The sequence below is a fragment of the Psittacula echo genome (assembly GCF_963264785.1).
Source record: "Psittacula echo genome assembly, chromosome: 7".
Lineage (NCBI taxonomy): Eukaryota > Metazoa > Chordata > Aves > Psittaciformes > Psittacidae > Psittacula > Psittacula echo.
Window position 1 is genome coordinate 38,919,518 of NC_137740.1, and position 22,569 is coordinate 38,942,086.

A 22,569-nucleotide genomic window follows, 5' to 3' on the forward strand; every position below is an offset into this window, starting at 1 on the left:
TGCTGCACCCAGCCTGATCTGTCGCTGATAGCACACAAAACCTGTGATCATCTCCAGCCCCATGTCTGCCAGGCAGGCTCTGAGGGCTTCATCCTCCCAGAAGGGATCGAAACTGGGAGTGTAACAGCATAGAGCAGCTTGGGCAAACAGAGCCAGGCTGCTGCCTCTGCTGATGTGTGTAATGTGTTAAGGCAGGGGTACAAATAGCGCAGCATCATCCCAGCCTGGGGGAGGCACACTGCAAAACAGTATACGCTGCTCTTCTACAATGGTAGTCCTCACGTTCACACTACAGATCCTTCAGGATGTGATGAAATGGTAACCAAATCAAAACTGACATGAAAACTGCATTAGCTTTACTTAATTCCAGTTAGAATTGAGCCAGATGCCAGCAGGGTAATAAACGTGTGAGATGGCTTCCCTGTGGGCAGTGCTGCTGAGGGTTTCTGCTCTGCCAGAGCAGGGGTTGAACCCCAGAAGCAGAGACCCTTGGCTATGACCTCACCATGGCTGCACCAGGTTGCTCTGCAGAGGTTCGGGGGGCTTTGGGGGGTTTGCTTTGGTTTGGGCTTTTTTGTTTGGTTGTTTGGGGGTTTTGGGGTGGGTTTTTTTTGTGGGTTTTTTTGTTGTTTTGTTTTGTTTTTTTCTTTTAACCGAACAGTGCTGAAAGAGAAAATTTGCCTTTTCCAAACATCTTCCTAAACCCATTGAGGTTCAGCCCACCCCCCCCCCCTTTTCTTATTTTTGCAATCCATACATCATATAGAGATCCACTCTAGAGGAATTAATGAATAAACTCCCATCTAATTTTCAATCTCCCCCAGGTATTCAAGGCACCCACTCACCAGCCCCACACTGGGTGCCAGGAGCACCTGCCAAGAGCCAACAGCACCTCTGGTACAGCCTGTGGACACCCAGGGAGCTACCTGCTACCAAAGAGTTTTGCAATAGCTAACCAGCTCCATGCAATATTAAATAAATTGTCGCTTAATATAATGTAAAAGAATCAATACTGAAACTGAAACCCAGAGCTTTCAGTGTCTTACAAAGGGGATATAACTTAATGGATGCCCAATTCAATTAATTGGTCACTTATGCTTGCAGATAGAAAACATCTACCAGCACACTGCCTATCACCCTATTAGCTGCCCTAGCCCTCACTCCAAGCCAGGTAATTCAATTTTTATATGTTACCTATTTCAGTTCTCAGATGACTTTTCAGACAACTTTTCAGTCATCTGAGACTTACAGTGGCTTACAAGAAAGGCCTCAGAAAGGACCATTATATTGATGTACTGTAATACACAAAGAATGAGGAAACTTGATTAAAACAGAGCTGGATGAAGCCCCGCTGCACAGAGCTTTTCTTGTTGTCATTCCACCCCCTCCTTGGAGGCGAGGCTGGAGCCCCTAATATGCGTATCCCAGTTTCTGAGCAATGCATATCTTGCCCAAAGGAGAGGAGCATCTGCAGCAGGGGGATCCAGAGGAGCCTGGCACTACCCTCAGGCATTCAAGGTTGATGTACCAGGCTCAGGGACGCAGGTATCAGGCAGCACACAGCTGCAGGCTGCTCAACACGTTTCTGCCTCCTGTGGCATTTGAGGGGTTTTTGAGGGAAGCCAAGCCAGCCCTAACACTTGCCCCAGGCACAGCCCACAGCTGCTGGCCACAAACCAACCTCCCTGCAGGAGATGTTAAATAACATCTACATGTTGTCAACTACAACCACATATTCTATCATAAAAAGTATATAGGAAGATGAAAAGTTAGAAAATGCATGGAGGGTGGCAGCTCGTGGCAAACGCATGGCTTTTCATTTTGCCATACTCATACTCTAGACTGTGCATACAGAAAACGCAGATTTTCCCCAGGTGCTTTGCATGACCAAATAAAGCTCAGCCCAAGCTATGTTCTTCCAGCTTGGCTGTGCTTGTTGAATAGCAGATTTTAGGCAATTATGTATATTACTTTGTTATCCATACACATCAAATATCACCAAACCATTACTTGTAACAGCTTAAAATGCTAGATTAATTTATATGAAAAAATATGTTGCTAAGGTCTTGGATGCTGAATAATACACAGCTCCGTTCGCCCTTTTCTGGGATGACTATATGTGATATAGCAGATGGATGACTAATTATCATGCAATAACTTCTGATTCTTTGAGACGAGCTGGCAGAGGGTCAGAATACAGACGGGCTGCAGCAGACTGTGTTGTTTGCAAAACTTTTGAGGATTTTAATTCTTCTCCTGAGATTATCCTTCAGCTGCTATAACATTTCTAATTATTAAAGTGAGTGGCACAGAGTAAGAATCAGCTACGTCCAGCAAAACTGGCACAAGACCTTACTGCCTGCACTGGAGAGAAAACCCTTCACATTGACCAGCACCCCCAAAATAATGAGAGGCATCTGCTGGAGTTAGTCATTGAGGAAAATTATCACCCAGAATAATGTCATTTGCTGAAATGCAGCAGATAACTAAGAAATGATCTTCAGGCCAATTAATTTTATCATTGCCTTTTCACACTGCCAGGCTCCTCTTTGAGGAAAGTGATACAGAAAAACCATTGCATCAGCACTTCCTCCACAACTTAGTTTAAAGAAAAAAAATCATCACTTCAGGACTTCATATATTGCAAATATAAGAAAGAATTTTTTCAGATTAATCAAATATTTCAGATATTAGGAAGTAGTTCTTTCCTATGAGGGTGGTGAGGCACCGGCACAGGTTGCCCAGAAAAGCTGTGGCTGCCCCATCCCTTGAAGTGTTCGGGGTCAGGTTGGATGGAGCTTGGAGCAACCTGCTCTAGTGGAAGGGGGGTTAGAACTTGATGATCTTTAAGGTCCCTTCCAACCCAAATCATTCTATGATTTTATGCCTTCTGGAATCTGCTTTTCACCTGAACAGGGTGACTTCTCACACCAGGAGGTCTTGCCAGAGCAGGCTTTGGGAACATTGTCATGGGCTGCAGGCAGAGCATTCTGCTGCCAGGCACTGTGGTAACGCATTGTCTCCCTGATTTTCCCTCCACTGCCTTTGGACTAAGAGGAAAAATATTGCACTTCTCATTTCCAGAGCCCTCTGCAAAGGCTTTTTAACTTAGAGTTTTTTCTGCATCGAAGGCAGGAGCATGACGTATCTCAGAGCAGCTTAACAGTTTTAGTAAGTTAAATGCAAGGCATTGTCAAGTTTTCAGGTGACCTCCAAGCACTGCCAAGCACTTTCAAGCCAAGGATTCACTGTTCTTCCCAGGGCTAATGCTGGCCAGACAAGTAGTCCCTGATCTTCGAATGCATCCCAAATGGTTTTGAACAACCACTTTCATACTGGAATGGAGCCCATTTAATTAACAAAAGGATTTGCAAGAGGATTGTTACTTATTGCCAAACGCATAACTGCTCATTAGGTCCTCAGGGGAAAAGAATAATTATGCTTGCAATCTACAGGGTGTCTTTTTCTGCAGTGAAAAATGTGCATTTCATCACCCCAGCTGGGTGGGCAACCAAGGGCTGGCAGGAGGAGCTGCTTACCCAACCTGTGGCTGGACAGCTGTAAGCAGCTCCCCCAACAGCCTCATTGTGCCTATCTGGACACACTAAAGATCCTCACATACTTCACAAACACCCCAGGAAAAAAATAGCTGCCATGCTACTGAAATTATGGAAACACTGTGTTGTCTTCTGGAGTCTCTCTGGCATGGGGATGAAGTCAAGCAACTGTGAAAATGCACATTGAAAACAAGGGGGGGAAAAAGCTTATCAGGCAGTAGCAGGTCTGCAGCAGGCAGTTGAGCCATGGGAAAAGCTGCCTTTCAAGTCAGCCTCTCTGGGCATCAGCACACAGCAGAGCAGAGCCTGGCTGCCTGCATCCCACTCGCACATCCATGGGGGTCTCTGCCTGATAGGGAGACATAGAGAGATAAAGGTGATCACCTCAGCAAGAGGAAAACACAGAGTAATAGAAACATGTTTCAGTTGATCATTTTGGCTTGCTTAAACTGTAAAAAAAAAAAAAGCAAGTTCTGATTCAAAGACCAGTACAAAGAATCGCCCTGCTGAGCCCCATCACTTGCTGAGCATGTGGGGGTGACGCTGGTACTCTCTGAGCACACATAACACATTCATACTTGCACCAGCATGACAGACTGCCCAGAGAAGGGGAGAGTCACTGATTGAAGGAGCATCCTGAAGCACTGTAGTTACACCTAGTATTTCAGAGCAGACAGTACTAGAAATAATATCTAGAAGTACTGAGAGCAGAATCCCCAGAAGCTCACCCACCTCGTGCCGCTGCGGGGAGCATGCTGCAGCTCTGACCCGTGTTACATTTGTTACTCCTGTGTTATTTCCTGCAGTCGGTCCTGGGAAACAGCTGCAGGCTGGGGCTGTGCTTTAAGGCAGCCCTGCAGTGGCACCCCAGGAGCCAGAACCTCATCCTTAAGGACTGGCATCAAACACAACCTAAATTTCCATCCACTTCCCCGACCTGGCGACTACTTCCTGATGCTGGAGTGACTTTGAGGAAGAGGAGAAAACTGCAATTCAGTGGTAACTGGTCCCTGGACCCAACAGCTCTCTGTGAGAATTAACCTTGATTGGAATTGCATTGCAACTTTGCTTCCTCTCAGACACTTAACTTTCTGATTCTGCCAAATTCTTTCTGATATCCCCCCGTCTCGGAAGAGCACTTTTCATCCTAAATGTTTTTGCATCTCTTTCCAGTAAAGTTTCCCCTTTACCCCAAACTTGCAAGCCCTGCAAATTCTGAATGTAATGAAAATTCACTATTAATAACCATTAGTGTACAAACTAGAATTAATAATAAACAAGAGAGCAAAACTGAGTCAATTCTCTAAGCCATAGACCTGCACTGCTGGGGCTGAAAAGGGGCATTTTCTGCTCATCCTTGGGAGACCTGCAGTTGGGGAAGGATGTGGATGAGGCAGGAGGAGTAACTGCAGGGAGGAAGAAAGAGCAGCCAGGAGGGAAGAGCAGCTGCCATCACATTTGGTTATTTACTTCAATTAAGCAAAGCAAAAGAGTTGCTATTGCATCAATATTGGATTTGTATTGAAGAGCGAAATCCATTTTTATTCCTCCTGAACTGTGGGCCAAGTCAGCATTGCTGGAGTATGCACCACAGCTGGCAATAGAGAGATGTGCTCTCAGCCTGGCATTGAAGGTAACCTTTCCAAAGCTTTGCCAGAGCCTGGTTTTATGATTGTTCCCTAAAGGATGGAACATTAAACAAACCAGCAACCTGGCAGCTGCTGGAGAATGTTTAGATGGTATTTTCATAAACTCAGCCCCACTCTGATCCACAATGCAGCAGTTTGTGTCAGTGAAATGTCACAATATCAGCAGATCCCAAAGTCAGCCCAAAGACTCCCAGACAAAACCTACTTTAACCAAGACCACATGGACTGAGTTTCATCCTAGGGCATGCACACAGACTGCAGACTTCAAACGTGTATATAAATATCCCAGACTTTCAAGTCAGCCACTTGGATAGATGCTGGGTACGCTCTGCACCACTGATGCCGCTGCAGGGAGTGGAGAGCAGGCTCAGCAGGCAGCCCGCTGCCCGTGGAGCCAGTGATTTATTCAGCATCTGGCAGTGCAGGCTTTCAAACCAGAGTTTGACAGGAGCAGAAGGTGCGTGAAAAGTAGCAGCAAGCATGCAAATTCCTGCTGGGCACCTGCAGGAGCTGCTGCTCTGCACGTAGCTAAGGGTTAGCTGGGATTTACTGCTGTGGTGGTGAGCCGGGAAGCAAAATTTGCTTTGTCTTCCCCACAAGCCGAGTACCTAAGGCATGGGGAGCATCCTACAGAAAGGCGTGAACAACCCTGGAAGTACCAGCAGGCTGAATGTGACCTTTTACACAGTTCTGCAGAAGACTTCATACTGCAAAAGGAAGTGTGTGTGCATGTGTGTACGTACACGTGTGTGCAGGTGCACACACACGCTTTTGTCGCTAGCAGAAAGCAGAGGGATCAGGAGCCAGCACCGAACACGCAGCTAAAGAGCTCCTCCTGCTGAAACTCATCTGGGGAGACGGGGCTCACACTGCTCACAAGCTGTAAGTACCATTCTTCTGAAGGAGCAAAATGGGATTTCTTACTTCGAGGAGGAAATACCACGCTAGAAATGCCATCCACACACACGGGATACCCTGTTCACGTGGTAACTCACATACATCCCCTGTTTTCATCTCATCCTCCCCCACTAACGCATGGTATGGGGAGAACCCTATAAAAACAACACAGAAACTAGAGAGTGAGTGGAAGCTGAAATCGTGGAAGAAAGGATAAACATGGGTATACCTGCCATCATCATTGCATTAGATAGCAGGACATATAGTTTGAACAGATTAAAATAGGAAAAAAGAAAACCACTCATGAAAAATTAAGCTGGCTATTAAAAAAAGGACACAGCTGGATGTGGCTCTATAGATCAATCTGCACAGGAAATAGGGGAAACATTAATGCTGTAAGCTATATCCCAATAAATATAACACAACTGTGCTCTGAATTGAGCAGATTAGGATGGGATTACAGTGCAGGATTATAGGAGCACATCAAGTGCTTTCATATATTTTGCCATCTAAAGATTAGATATTTTAGAGCTTCAATGCATTAAATGAGCCTGACCAAGGGACCTCAAAAAAGCAGTTATAGCACAGTGATCATTCTTAAATTCTTCTTTTCTGGGACAGCTCTGTATGGGTACAAGCATGACCCCAGAAGAAGGAATAAGGGCTGAAGAGTGCGATCTGCCTGTTCATCCCCTACATACTGACCCATCTCCTATCACACGATGCAAGCATAGCCATAATGGCACGGAGCAAAGTACCCCTGCAGCCCAGCCACACAGCCCAGACAACTCACAGGAGGAAAGGTTATAAAAGAACTGAACAAAAATGCAGTGATGCCTTTCTGGGTACATAGTCTCAGCTTTCTGCTATCTGTCATTTTAAAAATCACTACAGGTTTAATACCTTTCTACTTACTAGTCTTTGGTGGCCTTCCCTGATACCTAACAATATTTTGAACATGCTCATACTTTCAGCATCCAAAACATCCCGTGACATCAAGTCCCCCAAAGTCATTACAAGACACAGGGAAATAGTTTCCTGGGGTTTAAACCTTTTGATCAAAAATTTCATTTGCATTGCCCCTGCTTTATGGGACATGGCGAGTTACTTGCTACAGGCTGTTCCTGATTTTAAACACATCTGGTGTAATCCCTGTCAATCACCTTTTTCCTAAGATAAAAGCCTGTTTAATCACCGGGTGCAGGGACAATGTCATCACTCAGAGACCTTTTCTTTCTATAGCCCAGCTTGCTGTATCCACCTAAAATGGGATGGCCAGCACTATCTGCAGGAATTTAAATGTCCCGGCTCCTAGAAATTAATGAAATCAACAGTGTTTTACTGTTATGGATGTTACATTTTCTAAAATGGTGTGTGCCTTCTTATCTAAGTAACTCAGAGATGGGGGGAACTTTTCAGCAACAGTGTTTTTGCAGGAGTATTTTATCTTAAAACTTAAACAGGGGAAGTTTAGACTGGATATAAGGAAGAAATTCTTTACTGTTAGGGTGGTGAGGCACTGAAATGGGTTGCCCAGGGAGGTTGTGAGTGCTCCATCTTTGGCGGTGTTCAAGGCCAGGTTGGATGAGGCCTTGGGTGACATGGTTTAGTGTGGGGTGTCCCTGCCCATGGCAGGGGAGTTGGAACTAGATGATCTTAAGGTCCTTTCCAACCCTAACTATTCTATGATTCTATGATCTTTTTTTCCCATGTTGGTCTGTGCCTTCAGCGGTCACCACAAAACCCTGGTACTCACCAAAAGCCTTTGGCTATTTCAGGATTCAATCCTTTTACTCAAGTGGCATAATTGTGTTGGGGAGGTTACAAAATGGAGAGCCTTTCTAGTACATTTAGCATGTTTGATCTCTAGTAACACTTCAAAAGTAAGCAATGACATAGGAAAACCAACATTCATTCTGGTGCTGCAGATTGCGTATTTCATTCCCTTATTGCTTTTCCTGATACAGATTTGAATCAGCACAAGACACACACCAAATTAGACATACAAATCACAGCACTTTTGCCATCAGTTTGCCCCTAGAGATCTATGCTGTTCCCTCTTGCTGTATTTAGCCACAGTATTTTAATTTTTCAGAATTGTGAGATATCAGCTATCTGGTCATGGCACTATTTTTATCACCAGCACCTCTGCCCACTGTGCACCTCTTCCTTCTCACACAAACATGACCACAAGTGATTCAGGGTAAAAGAAAGCACCAAGTCAGGGAGAGTTTTATCAACAGTTTGCCTCTGATGATTTGCAGGTAGCATCAAGTCCCCACAATCATTGTGCCCAACTCCTTGCTCAGCACTGCAGCTGAGCACTCCCTCTGTGATGGTGAAGTTTCCCATTGCAACCGGAAAAGAAAAGGAAAAAGAAACAACCTGCAAAGGGCTATCAGCTGGCCAGTGTTAATATGACAGCTTCAGCATAAAGTTTTTAATTAGCTTATTCAACAAAAGCAACATATATCAGGCAGTGCAGCCCAGCCCTTTCTTGGGATGCAGGAACACAGAACAGCCTAGGCAGGCTCACTCCAAATGAAGAGAGTTTGCCAGGGGCTTATGTACTACAGCAAGAATTCACCCTCCCTGACCAAAATCTCAATTACACATAAAATAGATAAAATACGAATAGAAAACTATACCCCCAGCTCCAAAGGCTGCTGCATGGGTGAATCCAGCAGTGCCTCAGGAATCCATGACCTTCCCAAATACTTTCCACCTGTAACATTTGCCAGCAGCATGTTTTGCTAAAGTTGCCTGGGTGCTTTTGCAGACATATACGCAGAACATTTCACCTCCAGGCTCTCAAACTGCAGCTGCCCAAATCCAGAGACACTATTTTAACCATGTATGAGCAAAACATTGAGAAAATGTATAGTCACAGCTTCCCAGGTGTGAGGACAGAACTAGCCCACGTAGTTCAGTCCTTAAGAGCTCAAACCTCAACAAAGCACGTATGAAAGGAAGCCATGCAATGAACAGTTGGATAAGACTACACCAAATCGGCTTTGCAAATGGCGTTTCATCTGAGAGGAATAGTATTGTTGTCAGAAACAAACTAAGCTCATGCGCTGCTGCACTTTCAGTTTTTCAGTAATAGCCTGAACTAAGCTGTATTTGCTAAAGCAATGAAAGGAAAAAGAACTAATCATCCTATAAATAAACCAGCTTAGGAGTATTTAACAAGTGTTTCTTGTTAACAAATCATTACTTTCCACACATAATTAAATAGCTCTTAATAAAAAAGGGGATTATATTGTGCTGTCTTTACACTAGACCTATGGATATCTGAAGAAATGTCTGAAAGGCAAAACAAGCCATGCTGGCAAAGAAAACATTTAAGCTCACAGTAAGACTAGAAGAGCCTCTGTACTTTTAAAGCTAAAAGAGCAAAAATCCTGTAGAAAGCAGCAAGTGATGACTGCTGGAAATCCCTCCTGCACTGCAGCAGAACCCTCTGTGCAGCCGCCTCTCCTGTACACATCTTCCTCTCGTGGATATATGTGAAATGCAACAAGTTATAGCTGTTTGTCAACTATGACAAATGCACGTACTTAAAAATTAACCATATACTTGAATCCATCAGCTTGGATAGAAATTAAGCATATGCTTTGTTTTACCATTACTAGAGGCTCTGATGAATGAAGATCACTCCATTTTATGAACTGAGAAACAGAGAGGTGTATAAAGCTGTTTACACAGAGTCCCTGCTAGAACTGAGCATGCAACCATAGCCCTTGGCACTGGGTAAAGTCTCAAGGCCAAGGCTAACTACCCCTGGAGCACAAAACAGCCACAGAATCTCTCATTAATTAGATTTTTCTGTGACTTAAATCCAGCCTCCAGTGGGTTTAGAGACTGGGTTTCCATCCCTACTGAAGCTTTCTCCCCTCCCTCTTTGCAGGTTTTCTCCTGTGCAGCAGCAGCAAATGGAGATGGATATTGCTGTCAGGTTTTGACTGATGCATTTTTGACTCAGTAGTGGTCTGGTTCAGGATCCGGGAGGTGTCTGTACATCAGGGCGTTTTGCAGGATAATCTCCTGTGGGGGGAACTTTAGACACCAGATCAGAACTGCTTTATGGGAATGCTGCATAGCTACAACATTACTTAGCTTCCCAGAGAAGGCACAGTAAGTATTAAGCTGTATCTGGAGTAGAGCAACACCATAGAAAGTGCAGAATTAGCAGACAGATAAGATAAATGGGAATTTTCATGTGTGTACTACCAACTGCTTCAAACACAACTGCCACATGGGATTAGGATCATCAGAAGGGGAGCAAAAGAATTTCTCATTAGAAGGGAGGCAAACTTCCAGGTCTGAAAACCCCAGTTAACCACAGCATCTCGGCCAGGGCCAGCATCGCTCCTGCTAACCCTGAACGATGCCAGAGATTACTTCTGTTGTAGCTCAGTTTGGAACATGGCATCCCTGAGATGCCATTCCATTGCCTTTGGACGTTTTCCCTTTTCATCATTCAAATGCTGTGGACTCAGTTCTCTACTTATTTACATTGGCTTTCAAGGCTGTGTAACCTCAACTTGCTCCATGGATTCCCAGACAGTACCAGCAGAACAGAGGTACAAAGCCCTTTGCTGTTTCTTCTTACGCTGAATCCAAAGCGCTTCTTTTGCACACTCAGTCCCCATTGGAATGTGTCTCCAAACAACAAATTTCCCCGGCCAGCAGCTAAAGCTGTGGCACAACTGTGCTGTTTCCATAAAAATAGTAAATATCTTATTTCAATTTACCATGGGCAAAAGTCAATCTCTTGCAAAGCAAATGTTTTGAAGAGAAATTTCTTTTATTCGAAGCACAAGGAATGTATCCACTTTCCATATGAGGTGTCACGCTTTATAAATGAATCTCTTTTGAAACAAAACAAAATGACAAATGATAGACTAAACACACTGATGTCTTCTTCAACCATCGTCCCCACCCTAAACCCTCTTTTCCCGGGCTATTCCAGCTACCCGTATGGATAAGTCTGCCCACATGGATGAGATCCCCTTTCTTGGATGCTCTTTCTAACACAGAAGCCGTTTATTTCACAGCCTGAACCCAGCTAAACTCTGGTTCTCAGGCTTTCAGTCCATTCCCTCTAGTTTCATGGTAGAGCAGGGACAGACACATTACATCAAAGCATCCTCCACATTCAGAATGACTTTGTTCTCCATGTTCTCTGTTTCACAGTTCAGCTGTTATCCTTTTAATGCACATAAATGAGTTTTCATTAAAACGCTAGAAAGAGTAAATACTTGTACCCAGATTTCAAAGGGACACTTCAGCAGACAGACACAAACAACTAATGTTGGAAGAGAAAGAACAAATTCAAAGTTTTAACAGGTCACATGCACTTAGCTTTGCTCAAAGTCGCACTGATTCTTATGGTGCTGAGAAATCTTAGAGAAGGAAAGGTACTAAAAGTAGACAATGTGCTCAGATCTTGTAAGCCTGTCTGAAGGTGTGTAGAGATTGCTCAGTCAAGTTCCCTGCAGTTTGAGTTGTTTGCTGCCATGCAGACAGCCGCCAAATACACCATCAAGGCACATGCAGAAGTACCTGTACTTCATTCCCGTCTCAGCTCGCACTGTCTCCTGCAGTGACAGCCCATGCAGGTGCAGGAACTTCTCCAGCTGCTTCAGCTCGGTGGCTTGGCTCAGTTTCCCCGGCCAGCCCACAGCAGGAGGGCAGGCTCTGAGACCCACACTTTGCTTTTTACCTTTCAAGAGTGCTTCACTTGGCTTTTGCAGGCTCGGCTTGTGGGGTGGGATATCTGCGCAGGCAGGCTTGTACAAATGCATGGTCCACACATGGAGCTGCAAAGGGAGACCTTTAGTGACCAGAAAATGCTGGGGTCCTCAGGAGCTTCCACCTTACAGAAGAGAGCCCAATGCCATCATGCTACCACCAGTACAAGATGGTATGACCCAGGTTGTGCTGCTCAAGAGGACCACAGGATTATGCAGTAGTATTTTTCTCCCAGCCATCCTTTATATTACCACAAGTACCTCATTGTAATTGATGCCCAGGATGGATTCTGGCCAAGATCAGCAATCTTGTTCGTCTGCTGAAACCTATAATGGTCAAATACTCCAAGGGATAAGGCCTGCCAGTGGGAATAGAGCACCAACCCTGTTTCCCAGGTCTTATATTTAGATAATGAGAAATACTTGTTTGGGATTCAATCCAAGGCCAACAAACAAAGTAAATATTCTTACAGGGTTTATTTCAGTCCTTGGGCTGGACAGATGAATGCTGCAAGCATCTCTTCTGCAAGTCATTAAAATGTTTTGTTTTCTTATGGTCCATTGTAAACTCACAGCTCAGGTTACCTGGTCTGTAAACTTCCCCAGCATCTGCAGCCTCCTGGGGCTTTGACAATTAATAAGAAAATAAAGACTATGGAGCAGTCAAACACTGAGAATTAAAAATAACCTACAAACAGACAAGGGAAATGCTTGAGAAAGGAATGCACTGTGGATATCACAGCCAGGGCAGGGAACAAGCAGCAGCTTTCAAGAGGCTGCGGTCTCCTGCAGAAGCCTGTGCATGGATGGGGAAGGACTGCGGGACACGAGCCATCAAAGCCACTGAGATGCCACCAGCCACTACAAAACCTCTCGCTTCACAGAACCAGCTGCCTCTCAGCACAGGGCAGCAGGTGAGGACACAGGTACATGTTTGAGCACTGTGCCTAAAAACAAACTTGCCAGAACAACAAACGTTCATTTTGCCAGTGCTAAGTAGCAAACAAAAGGTTTCAGGTTCTTGGAGTTTTCAGCTCTGAGGGATAATGGGAGAAACAGCACAGGCTTCGCTGCATCACCAGAGCCAGTACACGAGGGCATCCAGCTCCCTCTGGTCAAGGTAACATCCAGGAGCATCACAGAAAACTTTTCTGGCCAGCTCCAGCCACAGCAAACAAATCAAGATGATGTCTGATACACATCATGCAGGCAGATATCTGAGGCTCTCCTATTGTGCAAACTCAACCCATTTATGATTATCATTGCAATCCCAAATACACTGGAAAAATAAGTTAAATAATCAAGTGATGGATGTATCATGAACTCAACTAATCCTTAAATCGTTCAAAGCAGATAAAGAAAGACTGATCCCAAACCCAGAATGTATTTTAAAAGATTATAATTCAATGTCACAGAGAGGAATTTGCCTTGGACATTTGATTACCCAGTTATTCTTTCTCTGCCACTGTTCTGCCAGGGCCCTGAGGGCACTGATGGACCTTCATGTCCCAGTGTTGCAGGCTGGGGTGTCTGGAAGGTTCCTGCCTTGCCACCCCAGGGCCCACAGCCCTGTGGTACCCCAACACACTGCTGTCCAAAAACAGGGGATCCTGATCTTATGGTGCTGACCAAGTTGAAGTGTCAGTAGAGGGGTGCAGACAGTGCTTTCAAGCTCTACTTTTTCCAACCCAAGTACACACAAGAGGGAAATGTGCCCTGCGACTGCAGCCATGCCTGCCTTGAAGGAACCTGATTTTTTTCCTCTCAGCAGTGTAACCCCGAAGGCTGTAGCTGTGATCCCTGCTGCAGCTGCCTTTTGTTTTACCTCCTATTAGATCCAGCCCTCTGCTCATCCATAATGCAAGGTGAACCAATGGCAAAGAAATATTTCCACAAGCTTTTCTGAGAAAAAAGTTTTAGTCTACAGATTCAAGCATATTCCCTTCATTGTGTGAGTTAGACATCTCTACACTTACTACTTGCTCCGTCTCGCAGTTTTACCTCATTTTCCCTTCAATTATCCTGTTTCTAAATGACATTTTTATTAATTTCTAATCCTAGCACATCTGCAAAATCTCAGTTTGTGTCAGGCACTTCAGGCATCAACGCTCTCCCCAGGGACCAGCTTCTCAGCCTAAATCCCCACTGTTACTGGTGCATTTGTATAGAGCTGGGCAAAATGCTGAACCCCTCTTTCGCAACAGGCCTGTCCCTCAAGGCAATGGAACCCATGTTCTCCCTCTGCCAGCTCCCAAAACTCCCCTGAGCAAGCACGGCTCTTGTCCCCATGATGCTGCTGTAGAGAGACATAAACTCCAGGCAGTTTGTGTTTAAGTTTGTGTTTCATTAAGGGTCTTACTCAGCATGGGGATGATTAGAGAGTCGTACATCTAATTTCCACTAATATCAAGATCCCCTTACATTTTTTTAAATTTAAAGATCAGATCTGGAGGCTGCAACATTTAGGATTGATGGAATGAGAAATTCAGCAGCTTCAGGTTTCCCCTCCCAAGCAGCTCATTCCCAGGCTGATCCATCACTACTGCCCAGGTCCAGGTAGGGAAGGGGGATACAGGGACCCAGGGCCAGCAGCACCTGTCAAACCTGTCCTGCTGTTCTCTCCTGTCGCGGCACAGTCCCTGAACAACAGCAGCAACTTTTCAACTAAATTTAAATGAAGCTACAGCCACTTGAACAAAACAACTCATGACAATAAGGCTGAACAACTACATGGAGTTTGTGCTGAAGAAGTTGGACAGATTGAGAAACAAGTTCGTAGAATTTTCAGCTCTGGAACACACCACCCATTGTGGGGCAGGGAAAATAAATAAATAAATCAGAAAAGACACACTCGTAAAGCCAGAAAGTTTTCAATTGTTATTATCCTCACCACCACCATCATTTCCTGGAGTGCAAAATGCTACTCTGTGAGCGGCCAGGGGGGTACGTACCTGTGGGGCATCCCAGTGGTGTAGGCGATGGTGTACTCGTGGGAGAGCTCACAGATTCTCAGGTACCAGTTCATCTCCAGCTCCCGCAGCAGAGCCAGCCGCCGGGCACGCTGCTGCAGCTGGCCAGCCCGGGCTCGGCTCTCCTTCCCGCTTTCTGAGTTGCTCTTCACGGCTCTTTCCCTGCTCCCCAGGGAAAGCACCGACTGCTTCCTCAGCTTTAGGGTTTCCTCAGCATTTTTATTCCCCACAGTCCCTGTGCGTGCTGCCAGCATTTTGTGTCCTACCTCTCTGTGAAGGCAGCACCCCCAGCACTAAGTCACTGCCTTCAAATAATTTAAACTGGTTTTCAGCACATACCTTCCTCCATCTATAACCTCATGCTGGCTACAAAGCTGTAATTAGATAGGTGTCTGAGGAGCTCAACCAGAAAGGAGAGCTGCAACCTTCTCATGGAAACATCTGTAGCAGTTTCCCGCTTGCCAGTGGGATTTGTTTTGCAACGAATAAGGAGGACAGTTCTTAAAAAACAACATAGAGACACGTGCAAAGCAGCACACAAACTGGATTTGTATGAAATAAGGTATTTAGAGGGATAATAGCAGAAAAAAAGGTCCAGCTCACTAAAGCTGTAAACATCGGAGGGCTCCAGCCGGTATAGGTGAAGTCACACGTGTCACCTTGACTGCAAACCCACAGCCACGTGGACTCACCCAAGCAAACTGCAGCACAGTTCCTGCTGTATGCAGCCTCGGAGCATCAGTGTCTTCACCAAGCCAGATGCATTAGGACTGAGCCGGCCACTCCATCCCTCCTCCTCACACACACAGCTCTCCAGCTCCTCAGATCACCCTGTCCAGCAGGATCTTCAGTTCTCCAAGCATTTTGTAGAAATTTGGGGATATGACCACACTTAAGATGAGAACAAAGTTATGACTTTTCCCGATTCATTTGTTTGCAGAGCAGACGGTGGTTTTGGGAAAATGTACAAAAGGAGTGGACGCAAGAATTGAATCAATTTCCCTCTCTGGTATGAAATGTAAAAACTGATACAGAGATTACAGCACTAATCACAGCAGCCACTTTAGCAGCACAAGCATATCCTTGTTTGGAGAGAGAGGCAAGCAAAGAGGAAAAGAGTCCTCTAAAGACAAGCAGGATTATAAAGCCATGGCATTCAAAAGAAGAGTGATCACCCATCCATGTCCCACATGGGGGATGCATGCGTCTCAGAGGGAAAGGCAAGTTGCAGAGGGATTGGGGGCTGGAGGAAGAGCTTTACGGAATCAGGGAAAAGGCAGCTCTGGAGGTCTCTGGCTCAGTCTCTCACTCACAGCAGGTCTGTCAGCAGCTCTAGAGAAGTTAGGAGTCATGGGTTGCCTGAGCCAGACACAGTCCTGAGTAAGGTCTGCTGGCCATGCTCCCCTGGAGGAGTCCAGCATGGGGACTGTCCCAGTCACAGCATTCTGCCAGCTCACTATGGTTCAACATGTGCTGCAATTTAAAAAAAAAAAAAAAATATATATATCCCTTTTTAGGTGCTTTTTAAGAAAGCAGTTCCATTCCCTTTCAGAAGAAATCCTATAAAATGTACTTTCCACAGAAACTGATGTTATTTGACCTATTTAGTAGAGGTAGCACTAAAATGTTCATTGGAAGTTTTGCAAAACTCTAGAAAAATGACTCAAACTTTGAACTGTTACAATGTTCTAGTTCTGTGCCTATCCCAAAGTGTTTCCTCATTTGTCATTAAACTTCATAGCACTTCCCAAAAAGGAAAAGGTTTCCACCAATTCCAGAAGCTTTTAAATCAACCCTGAGCAGCTGAAATAACACATACGTATTTTACAGATCCATAAGTTCAAACCTTATAAGATTCTTCAAGTTCTTCCACTTGGAAGATGGCAAACAAAAGCAAAGTAAAGTTCTTAAACAGTTGTATAAAAGGCATATTGTGCTTACTCAGCCTTCCATGTTTATCATTTTCTTAACCACAGAAGCACTCTGTTGTTCGCAAAGACCTTAGAAGGTATCAGTCACCTTCAAAGTAAACTAAATTAAAAGCAGATACTGACAATTTGTTCCTTTCTAAATGGAGCATTGTTGGTTGTACAGCAGGCTATTGTGAGGCTGGATGTTCCTGTAATGTATCATTTAGGCAGGTAATGCTATCGGATATTGTCTCTCAGATGATTATATATTCAGGCAGGTAAGGATAGCCTGGCTCACCTTATGAAAAATGCAGAAAGATTGCTTTCCTGAAAGCAAAGCTAGCTTGATGGCTTTAAATATTGATACTACATTTCTACGGCTGTATTGAAATACTGTTTCCTCACCAGCTCACTAGGAGATGGTGACCACGCTGTGTCAAAGCAGCACGGACACCCAGCTTGGCTCTCCTGGGGGGCACCTCCAGGAGGGGAGGAGCCCTCTGCCCACAAGCATCTTACCTAGCCCTCTACAGCACCCGAAATCCTCACCTGTTTTGGTACTAACAGACCAACATCCCACTTGCGAATAGTGTTAGACCGACGCTAGTCAGTCTCTATGTTATTTCCCAGATGAGGGCGGGTGGTGAATCACTAAGCAGTTTTTCATGAGCTCCCCTCCCACCAGAGCAGGGAAAGAGGGAAAAAGTGCTCAGGGGGACACCTCATTAGGACCCACTGTGAAGATGGGGCTTAGGGCTGCTTGGGGCTGGGGGCACCTCCTTCCTTTTATATTGCCTTTTCTGACTGCAATCCGTGGTTAAAGTATTAAGCTTTTCTGATTGCAATTACGTATTACTAACATATTTATACACTATAGATACACTGTATGAACACATTTAGGAGCTCTGTATTTGCAGCTTATTACAAATTATAACTTATCAATACTCTTACTCCAGGCTTTGAACATTTCTATAGCTCTTCTTTCTTCCCCAAATCTGAATTTCACTTCAGCCGCTGCCCCAGGAGTTGGACACACGACACAGAACCCACCTCATTGCTGCTCTTGCAGAAGCTCCCCACTTGCCAGTCAGGCCCCCCTGCACCCACCATGGCACAGCAGGTCCCAGCCAGGGCCCCAGCACATCACTCTTCGCTTCTGCAGCCACCCAACCCGTGCGGGTGGGTTAATCTCTCCACTTCCGAGTGTAATGCCCTGCACTTATCTGTATTAAACACGCAATCCCAAGCTGTCTGGAACAAGGGGAGGTTACAGTAATAACAAGGGGTGCAGAGGTACAGAACAGCCATTTAAAAACCCAAAAAATTTTGTTCATTTTGCCAGTTTTAAAGCAAAACATTCTCATAATACCTGGCCTTGCCACCCCTGGGATCAGAGCACTGGTTTAGTACATTTTCCTCTAGCTCAGACACCATTTTAGCCAAACCTCCTGTTTTTCAGATGTAAACAAGAGAAGTTTTCCTAAAAACCTCCAGTAGATCTTTTCAGCTCAGTAAAGCATTAGGTTTCATGATGAATCAGTACACTTCACACAGTCCGCATTTTTAACATTCTTTTAAAGATTTCTTGAGCAGTTTTCTATCAGGATGTGCCATTTCAGTTAAACCTGACTGCTGATCAAGTGCCTCACAGCATTACACAAGGGAAGTCTGCCCTGACTTTCTTTACAACAAATTTATTTTGCCTCATTCCAAACTAAAGAGATGCAGGATGCAAATTCTGATCCAGCAATTCAACTAGAACATATGTAAAATTCATCCTCTTTTAATATGATCTTAAAATCCACCCCGGCTTCTCAGATTCCACCCTAGCCTCTTATTAAGAGTTCTGCAAATCTTTTTAGCTGTGCAAACAGAATTGTAAAATCTATTTGCATACACAGACATAGCTCACCTCAAGCAGGACAAATTAGCACCAGTTAATAACCTAGAAAGTCCTATTTAGAGGTTTTTCAGCAGAAAAATGCAAGCCTTGCAGAGGTACAGACTGAGTTACAAAATATCTGTAAGCGATATCTAAGTAAACATATATATTTCATCTCATGGGAGCACAGTAATTTTCAAATGCATGATCCAATTAGCAAGAGTCTAAACGATAGCCTTTAGGCTAACAGCTCTCCTGCTGCATACTGTCCTCTACTTAAGGTAATTGAAACCCCATCAGGGAAAGATTCATTAAGGTACTTAATTGGTTTTAAATAGTTCACCCTGCTCTGACAGCGTTTAAATGTAGCGAATTATGATCAGCAAGACCAGGGAAGAGCCTCAGCTCCCTCCGGTGCTGCTCAGCAAGTGGCTTTGTGTCCAGGACCACTGCTTTATGTTCAGGATCACTACTTTGTGCCTTGCTCTGGGTGCAGAAGCTGGCAGGGAGGACCGGCTCCAGGCAGGAGGCAGCACAGCATAGCCAGAGCTGGCAGGAGATACACCAGCATTCTCAGCAAACGGGCTTCCCTCAGCACCTGCAAAGGGAGTCCAAGGGAGCCTCTGAGCTCCTCTCCTCATGCACCTTCACATATCTTAACTTCTGTAAGTTCATTGGACTGACCCTGTGTCACGTTCAATACTCACATCCCTGAACACAACAGGAAGGATCTCAAATCAGCTGTTTCAGCATGCTTCCAAATATAGGCAAGTTCTCAAAAAAATTCAGTGTGGCAGGTCAGCCATTCCCTGTTAGTTTTGGTTTCCTGGAATAAGCTGGAAGGGTATCTGGCATTTCATCAGTCCTCTTACAATGGAGGAGCAGCCCTCCCTCCACTCCTTCTATTCACGGCAAGCAGGCGTGACATGGGCAAACAAAGAACAGGTTCAAAATTACATTAAAAACCACTATGTATTAGGTTTTATTTAGTTTTTAGAACTATCCCCTGGCTCCCCTCTCGGTGCTCTGTTTCCCAAGCCAGCTCTGCAGGTCATCTGCCTATGCAGCTCACCCCTAAAGATCCTTAAATAAGCATCAAAGGAGGTCCAAGACCCTCCTGGCTGCCTTGGAGCAGAGCCCAACAGTAACATGGAACATATTTATAAACCAGCAGTGTTATTTCCCTCTCAGCACACACTCTTTCTCTAGACTTTTGCTCACAAGGAGAATTGGATGGGCACCACAGTGCCCTGATATGGCCCTGGGAAGACAAGGAGCCTAGGCAGAGGGATAGGAACAGCATGTGGGGGGAAACAGGGAAAAATAGCTGCATCTCAGGCATTACAGGATACCTAAGGATTAGATATATCTAGACACCTCAGTCTTGAAAGAGAAAACCCAGCACCCAATACACCAGAATTAGGTGTTTATGTATATCCACATATCAAGCCCTCTCCTGGCAAGAAGCACAACAGCATTTCATCTCCTGGCTCACAGGAGAGCCCCAAGTTTTGACACCCCCTCCTATCCTAGGAGCAGGTAGAAGACCATTACAGGTGTTTTTCCTGGGGAAGGAGCATCTGTTTTCTCATCTCATCAGACATCACACTCAAAACCAGCAGTGTTGCCTATTTTTGATCTATTTGCTGACCAGCACAGGAGGGAGAGTAGGACTGCCTGCTCTGGCTACCACCATGCTCACTCTCACCTGGAGATGGTACCAGCCCATGGGCAATTTTGGCCACTTGCAATTTGCTGCTGTATTAACACATTGCTGTTCCATCCAGATTTATTACAACTGATTGAAAGACTGCTACAGTTAAAAGTGGCAGAGGGTAAAAAACAACATATTTCTTCATGAAATGGAAGTGGAGCAGTTGCATGTTGCAGCTATATATCCCAAAGGCAGCCCTTTGGAAAGCTCCCAGCTGCCTCCTTGAAAGGCATGAGGGGAGATGGGCAGCTCAGAGAGCAGAGGATCATACTCAGCTTAAAGTGAGTCAGTCTGCTGAAATTAAAAAAACTGACACTGAAGTAGCTCTCTTCAGCCTTTTATCTTCTCAAACAATTTTTAGCGATAGTCTCGGAGCCAAATGCCAGTCCTATCACACACAGGCAGAAAGAAAAATTCCTGGGAATGCTAATTACCACCATCTTTTCTCCTTGCTGAGGCTTCATGAAGTCACTGACATGCAGCTTTTCTGGGTTTGCACTGGATTGCACCAAGAGCAACTAGTGATCAAGCAAGCCGTGATTAGAAGGGGGAAGAATTTCCAAGGGCAACATTCAGATGTTCAGACCTTTCTGGAGGCCAGCAGCTACCCAGGGCAGGCAGGCAGGCAAGGGAGGTCCTGTTTGGCTCTGCTCTTGAACACATGCATCAGCCTTTAAAGCCCCAATCATTCAGCGTCTGCTTTCAAACAGTATGAAAAGGTGCAGAACCACCCACATTGTTCTTTACTTTTCTGCATAAATTTCAGACAAAAAGGCTGATCCACTTTAGTCAGTGGGGTTTTGAGTGGTTAATTCCCTGCTGAGCAGATTTAATGCTCCAAGGATACATTTACAGCTCTTTCTGGACAGGCTTGTGTGCCTAGAGGATTGCATTCAGTTTCCAGAGGTGAAGAGCCCCGGCTGGGGGCAGCAGCAAACCCCAAGTATGGCTGTGAGCCAAATCCATGGGATAAACCAGACATGAGACATTGAGCAACTGCTTCCCCTAAAAACAAGGTGGCCAGGAGTGCTGTCCCCATTCCTGTGCCTCCTGGTCTTCTGGCAGCACACCCATCAGAGAACCCGCACGGCGCTGTTGCATTGCCATGGCAATCAGCACTACAGAAGCAACTAAAAATAAACGTTGGCTCCGCAAACACTAAAGATCATCCTGAATCCAAACCCTGACTCTGCCACCTTCAAACCTGGGTGCAACGTGGTCCACACTCGGCAGCCACCCCACTTTGCACAGCAAGGACATTCACCCCATTCCCTTGCAACATTCTCGGCAGAGTGACAAGCTCTCTGTTGCACAGATACAGCCCATTTGCCTCAGTCCCGGTCCATCACTGAGCTCTGCTACTGAAGGTGGCTGGAGCTCCACCAAGAGGAGGTGGCCATCTCTCCAGAGCCCTCATGTGACTGCAGTCATCAAGAAAACCTTTTTTCTTTAAAACCCCACTGATTCCCACTGCACTCCCAATGTCCTGAGCAGTATCCCACCTCCCCACCAAGAAACTCAGACAGCTGGGCAAGCCCCAGGCATATCAGACATGGAAAGATAAGCTGGGCACTTACAAGTTACTTGTTTCATATTACCTCACCCAAGCAATAACAAAATTAACCCACAGAGCAAACTGCAATAGCAGCACTGAATCACCAGGGTACACCATAAAGCAGACCCAAAGGATAAATGCTGCACAAGAACATAACTCCTGGGCATAAAACCCAACATATGAGTGCTGCATGAAGAAGAGCCAAGCATCACCTCAGGTAGAGCTGCAGGACAAGGAGGTCACGGCAGAGAAACATGCTGAGCTTCCTGTTCCCCTATAGCATCACAGGTCTCTACTGGGGAAATAACAGCACAGGGACTCGGGTGTCCGTGGCCAGGTCACGGTCCCCACAAACCCATGGTCGGGTGGCAGCCCACGTCAGAGCGCACTGAATTATGCATGGCAGCTTTGAATTATTTTTTCTCCATTAAAGAAAACGTGTGCACAAATACGCCAGCAAACAACCCTTTCTGCAGAGAGGGCAAGCCTGGGAGCCTGCACCCTCCCCACCAGACACAGACCCTCAGCCTGTCACCCACTACCAGCCCCTGTAAGGAGCAGAAACTGTTTTTCTTTAGTTACCATTTCTCTTCAATTACACACGATCCAAACTCAGGCTGTCCGTGAAGCTTACACTCACCCCAGAACATATTTACATTGTGTTTTTTCACCCTAAAAAA

The 22,569-nt window shown here is 45.3% G+C and overlaps 1 protein-coding gene across 3 annotated transcripts in view; it reads right to left on the reverse strand.

Moving 5' to 3' along the window:
* Positions 1–17,916, reverse strand: part of KCNAB1 (potassium voltage-gated channel subfamily A regulatory beta subunit 1) — a gene marked incomplete at both ends in the record, with an annotated part of 73,820 nt that extends 55,904 nt beyond the window's left edge. Inside the window, 2 exons of one of the 3 annotated variants that reach the window (XM_080623689.1) lie at positions 14,811–16,301; positions 17,789–17,916. In XM_080623689.1, coding sequence (XP_080479815.1) covers positions 14,811–15,082 — 272 coding nt within the window. Of the gene's footprint in view, positions 1–11,671; positions 14,479–14,810; positions 16,663–17,788 lie in introns of those variants that run through there. The other 2 variants (XM_080623690.1, XM_080623691.1) reach the window with 2 other exon arrangements.
* Between the last annotated feature and the right edge of the window lie 4,653 nt (positions 17,917–22,569).